Source organism: Zootoca vivipara, chromosome 16, assembly GCF_963506605.1.
Source record: "Zootoca vivipara chromosome 16, rZooViv1.1, whole genome shotgun sequence".
NCBI classification, from domain to species: Eukaryota; Metazoa; Chordata; class Lepidosauria; order Squamata; family Lacertidae; genus Zootoca; species Zootoca vivipara.
The window spans coordinates 39,462,575-39,468,967 of NC_083291.1; the positions used below are offsets into that span (position 1 = coordinate 39,462,575).

At 45.8% G+C, this 6,393-nt stretch overlaps 1 protein-coding gene across 1 annotated transcript; it reads right to left on the reverse strand.

Annotated features, from left to right (window-relative positions):
* Positions 1-1,540: 1,540 nt before the first annotated feature.
* On the reverse strand, positions 1,541-6,305 carry LOC118075415 (U8 snoRNA-decapping enzyme). Its single transcript, XM_035097376.2, has 3 exons — positions 5,996-6,305; positions 3,813-4,085; positions 1,541-3,241 (listed from the first exon to the last, which is right to left on the reverse strand). The coding sequence occupies exons 1-3, from the start codon at positions 6,134-6,136 to the stop codon at positions 3,056-3,058; spliced, it is 600 nt and encodes a 199-aa protein (XP_034953267.1). The 5' UTR covers positions 6,137-6,305; the 3' UTR covers positions 1,541-3,055.
* Positions 6,306-6,393: the final 88 nt, after the last annotated feature.

Sequence of the window (6,393 nt, forward strand, 5' to 3'; positions counted from 1 at the left end):
AAACCCAGAAGATCTCTTTAACGGTACTTTGAATAAGGCAAAAACAATTATTACTCAGAGGCTTTTTGACATTGAACTGCAAAAAGAAGATGCATTACTTCCTAAGAACTACAGGTGTCTAAAATTTTGGCCTAATCTGGCAGCTGCCCCGTACCTATCCAATATTATCTATGAATCTTATAGATGGGCCTTTTCCAGAGCCCGATTTGATGCGATGCCTTCAGCTGTCTTACACGGCAAATTCTTGCGTATACCAATCGAAGAGCGCCTCTGTCCTTGCATGTCCAACAAGGTGGAATCTATTATTCACATTCTTCTATTATGTGAATTCTATAATGAAGAACGATCGCGACTCATTTTACCCATTATCAAAATTCACACCCTTGCAATATTATCTGGAATTTCCCCCCGAAACGTTACACAAATTCCTTCTGGAAGACTCTTTTGAGCTCAGTATCCTACGCTGTGGCCAAATTCTGCACCTTAGCTATTAAAAAACATAAATCTCTTTTATTGAATAACATATTATAACAATTTGTCCTGCCCTCCGATGATGATAATGCGGCTACAGCTCTTAAATTTCTTATTCTTTTATGGTGTTTTATTCCGCTGGACCTGTATTTTAAGTATTGTATATTGACTGTTAAAACCCCATATCAGTTGCTTTTATTGTTCATGTAGAGAATTATGCAGAATTTCTGGTTTAATATGCTGGCTGTTTGCCGTAATAAACATTGACTTGACTTGACTTGAAACTCACCTACAGATGGTACCTAACACCATGGAAACTGGTGCTGATATACCCAAGAACCTTACCAAAATGCTGGAGAGGCTAGACCTCCACAGGCACATGCCTCCACGTGTGGTGGTAATGTCTCAAAATCCAACCCTTCTGGACAATGCTTCTACAAGAGATATGGAAAATAACTAAACAGGTACTGTATTAGAACTGGCCCTTGGAAACATCTTCCAAGATCATAGTGACCACTCACATTATACAGAGCTTATAACCCACCTACTCTCACCAGCCTGAGGCCTCATAGACAGACACTGGAGAGACCTGTCTGGAGTAAACATGGACCACTGGTACCAAATGGGAAACAGCCTTACTAGAAAAGCTAACCAACAGACTGAAACTGACACGGGGACAAATAGAAGAGGACTCTTTCACCCCAGTATGGCTTCCCTTTATCTCATACACAGCCCAACAAGAAGACAAAAAGAATCCACCAACAGCATACGAATCAATCTGGCTAATTTGACCCAACAATCCCTCCTCCCACTTCACAAATGCAAACAAACCTCACTGCAGTCAACCACAGACAACCATCCACACCCTGGACTTCCCCAATCCCTCTCACTACCAAGGAAATGTAATAAGCAAATAGAAAGTGAACCTACCCAGTTGACGCTGACACAAAAACCCCCATGTACACTATATAAAAAAATATAAATTTCACCACCACCCCTCCTTTCCCCCCAGCTTCTTCCCGGCCTTATTCTGTAATGTCTCATAACAAATGTAGCTGATGTGTAGAAAAGACTCTACAGCCTGAAAAAAGAGACAAGGCACTTTTGTAAACAAAGAAAATCTTTAATAAAAAATATTTTTTTAAAAAAAGAAAACTTGTAACCCCCTTCTCATCAGTACAAGATTTACAGACTTGTTTTTGAAAACTAGTGATAGCAGAGACCTTCCAGAGGCTGAGTTCTGTCCCACTGCCATATTCTACACTTGCATGGATATTATTATTGGATACATACAACACTTATCTCTATGTGCTCTTCCATTCCTTTTCCACTCCACTCCCAGGGCTCAACAAGGTATTCTGAATTCTGTAACTAGAGGTTTAACAGAAAGCAAATCACACTGGTGCCATGAAGTGTGCATAATTTGTTCCAAGCAGAGAAGTTTGGGTTTCCAAGGCCCATATACAGCAAAACCAATTATACAACTATTTATTTGCTGCTGAACTGAATGATGGCAGGTTCTTAGTCTTTAATTGACAATTCCCACCCCCATGTCAGCACATCATCAAAATTGGAAAAAGAGAAACCTGTGGGAGGAAGACAAATAATGACTGTCTCTAGTGGCCATTTACCACTTCCATATGAGCTAATAAAAAATATTATAGGAGTCAAGAGCCACAAAATATCTTAAGCCATTCTTCAAGCACTAGTAAAATATTAGAAAGGCAGACTTCCGCTGTGAAATGATAAAGTAAATAATATACCAAAAGGGGTGTGCAATGGGCTTTTGTGGGGTGCGAAACCCCAACTTCCATGATATACAAATACTGGAACTCAGAGGCAGAAGGTTTGAAATTACAGAAGAAAAACAGAAACCACAGATGAGTCAGTGTGTTATTTGTAGTGCTATTCTCCAAATGCAAGAAACCATGTGTGTGTGTCTTATATATCTAAACACACAGAAGATCAGATGCTTCGCTCTCTTAACCCTTGCCTACCCGCTGAAGAATTGACGCTTTTGAGAGTCACATGGACTGCAAGATCAAACCTATCCATTCTGAAGGAAATCAGCCCTGAGTGCCTGAAGCTGAGGCTCCAATACTTTGGCCACCTCATGAGAAGAGAAGACTCCCTGGAAAAGACCCTGGTGTTGGGAAAGATGGAGGGCACAAGGAGAAGGGGACGACAGAGGACGAGATGGTTGGACTGTGTTCTCGAAGCTACGAACGCGAGTCTGACCAAGCTGCGGGAGGCAGTGGAAGACCGGAGTGCCTGGCGTGCTCTGGTCCATGGGGTCACAAAGAGTCGGACATGACTAAACAACAAAACCAGATCCAAGTGAGGCAGCCATCTTCAATAATTTAAATGCACAACTATCTAGATGCTTAAATCCTTTTCAGGGCTAGATTCACCAGAACTGAGTCATTCTCCTTAGGCAGGGGGAAGGAAAGGTCCATTTCCACTCTCTTCCCACATTCTTGGATTTCTCCACTACATCGGCTCCGTTCAAGAGTCCAAAGTTCATGGGGGAATTCAGTTACAGAACCGTCAGAGGCTAGAACATGGCAGCCACAACCAATGACACTCAAGGTCTCTTCTGAGTCATGGCAACAGCCTTCTGAAGTTGCTCTCCTGGCACGAGCTGAAGAGTATCCAGGGCGTGAATCAGCTGCTCCCGGGAATTGCCAATGAAAGTGTTGCTAAGGAAAGCTGGGAGCCCCCCAACGCCATCGCGCAGGGTATAGAGGGGGACACGGATGAGCCCCATCACCTGAAGCCACAGAGGAAGGGAAATCAGGTCAAAAATGCCCTTCTGAACCCTTCCCTCCTCTCCCCCCCCCAAATGAAGCAACCAGGAGTATGTGAGTTCAGCAAGAGTACAGAATATCCTATTTGGGCACACAATTCAGCTGCCTGAAGATTTCAACTTCCTTTAAATAACAACATCAGTTTCTAGTCCCCTTGGCTTCCAAATATTTTGGGGCAAAACCTGGTCAAACCTCAGGAACCAAAGAAGGTGGTGAGTGATCAGAGGTGGGGCTTCAGCTCCGTGCATAGCTCTTTTTTCCCCTCCATGACTATTAAGGCCAGAATAAATTGTGCAAAACTGGGAAGGGGGGAAATAGATGAGAAAATTGTTCTAATTAAGAAAACCAGCATAATTATTCTTAATTCACGTAATTCAGGCAAGCTGCAGAATTCAGCAGATTCTGGGGGGAAATTGGCATTATCTTGGCCCAGAAGTTCATAAATACTTAATGCAGGACACCTACAGCAGCCCAGTGTGTGGCAGTCCCCAAACCAGACAAGACCAGCCACACCCTACCCTGTATTTCCCACACCTCTAAGCCATGTTCTTTTGCCTGAGTGGCCCTGTCTTCTAAGGTCCGGAGCTCCTCCAGGCTAAGCTGCTTGGCGTAGAAGTGTGTCACTATTCGCTTTGGCCCCTCAGGCACATGGGAGCTCAAGTAGTGGTCCTCAGCCAAGTGCAGTGAGGCAGCGCCAGGGCCCAACTCTTCATGCAGCTCCCTATTCAGACCCTCCTCCAGAGACACATCCTGCGGGTCCACAAATCCACCAGGAAACCCCAGGCGCCCATCGAACCGCATCTGCATCTGCAAAGGGAACAGACAAAGCTTTGCTTTGGATCTCTTAAAGCAGCAACATTGGATATGACTTTGGATTTATGAAATGATGGGTTGGATTTGTGATCCTGCCTTTATTGTTTAATTACTGCATTTATAGCTCATCTTTCCTCCAAGGAGCTCAGGTTTGCATACATCATCCTCCACACCCTCATTTTATCCTTACAACAACCCTGTGAGATAAGTTGTCTGGACCTGCCCTAAGATAGCTCTAAAACATGCCCAGTTTCATCTGCCATTCAGTAACACTTAACCTTCACCTTTTTCAATTTCTGGGTCTCCTGTTCATCATCACCTACAAATTTCTCTAGTACAGTTTCGCTTTTTGCAGAAGGCTTTCAACATCCCTGCTCACCAAAATTGTTGGAATTGGTCTTCTGACCTCTTATTTACTGGTGTGCTCCAGCGAAGGTCATTTGTTACAAAGGTGAATAAACTAACTCCACATTCTTTGCCTTTCTCCTCCATTCCCAGTACATGGGACAGCCCCCTGCTTTTGGCAAGGTTGCTTGCTCTTCCCTTTGACACAGAAGTGCTCTCGAGGGGTTGCCCTCATGTCCTGCTTTATGGTTAGACTTGCTAGAAAAGGCTAAGAAAGGAAATTATTGGCAACTGTTAGTTTTTCTTGCCGATCTCACTTGGATCCCTAAGGCAGCCCACAGGTTTACAGAGTTCAAGCGCAACCTGGTTTCTTCTCAACAGACAATAACCATTGTTTTGTTGATGGCTCATCTGTCTTAAGATAACAGCCCACCTCCCCACCCACTTCAAAATCAACCGCAGTGTTTATACCAAGAGTTCTGAGACATCACTGTTTAATTTCTAAAATACATGACTCAAAATCACACCTTCTGGCACATAACTTATGCCCCCTAAAGCTTAATTATCACTAAGTTGCTAAACGGGGGGGGGGGGGTATCAAAAAGAAGGCTAGGCTAGGATAGGCTGGACTGGATGGCCCTTGTGGTCTCTTCCAACTCTATGATTCTAGTCATTTCCTCTGCCAGGTCACTATTTTAAGTGGTGTGGGTTTTTTAACAGATGAGCATTTAGTCCTGCGGTACCATCAGAAGATCAGATGCTTCGCTCTCTTAACCCTTGCCTACCCGCCGAATAATTGATGCTTTTGAATTATGGTGCTGGAGGAGACTCTTGAGAGTCCCATGGACTGCAAGAAAATCAGACCTATCCATTCTGAAGGAAATCAGCCCCGAGTGCTCACTGGAAGGACAGATCCTGAAGCTGAGGCTCCAATACTTTGGCCACCTCATGAGAAGAGAAGACTCCCTGGAGAAGACCCAGATGTTGGGAAAGATGGAGGGCACAAGGAGAAGGGGACGACAGAGGACGAGATGGTTGGACAGTGTTCTCGAAGCTACGAACATGAGTTTGACCAAACTGCGGGAGGCAGTGGAAGACAGGAGGGCCTGTCGTGCTCTGGTCCATGGGGTCACGAAGAGTCGGACACGACTAAACAACAACATGGAGCATGTGCAAGGAAGCCATAAGCCACTGTAAACCAAAACAATGGGCACGCTAAAATCTAACAAATCTGCCGTGGCATAAAAAATGCGTTAGTCTTCAAGCCTCTTCGTCGCTTCCTGCTGCAAGATTCACAACGCTGCGCCTCTGAAAAATAGGCCTAACACGCGCAGGAACCATTCATGATTTAATTTATATCCCGCCCTCCTTCCAAAGCAGCCCGTGAACGAAAGGCAACTTCTAGGCACACTTGGGTTTTCGTTCAAGGCAAGAAACCCTGACATTAGTAAGGGGTCGCGCTTTGAGCAAGCCAACCGTGGTATGAAAACGCTCATTTTTTAATGCATGGGGGGCTTACTCTTCCTGCTAACCCTGCCCCCCCCCAGCTCATTTCTCACCAGCGCTGCGAAACGCAGCGGGAACTTCCCGAAGAGGCGTCCGGGGCAAGGTGCGTACAGGAGGGCATGGCAAGCGTGCTGCCAGTCGGGCGGCGCGAGCTGCAGCGCTTCGGCCCTGCTCAGAGCCCGGTACTCGCCCATCGACCGAGCCTGTTACCGACAACCCCTAACTTAGAACCCCTCGGCTTCCGATTTCCACGAGCCGTGTGGCCACCGCTACAATCCCGGTGCAGGAGAGGAAACAGAAAAATAGAGATCAGAGGCACCGCGCCTCCAATCAGCGCGCACCGAACTTTCCTTGCGGCCAATCAGAGGCTCTGGAGGAGGAAACCGTGGAACGTGGAGGCGCGCGGGGTCTCCCCATTCATGCAGTTCGGCGGCGGTGGCCGCGCGAGGGC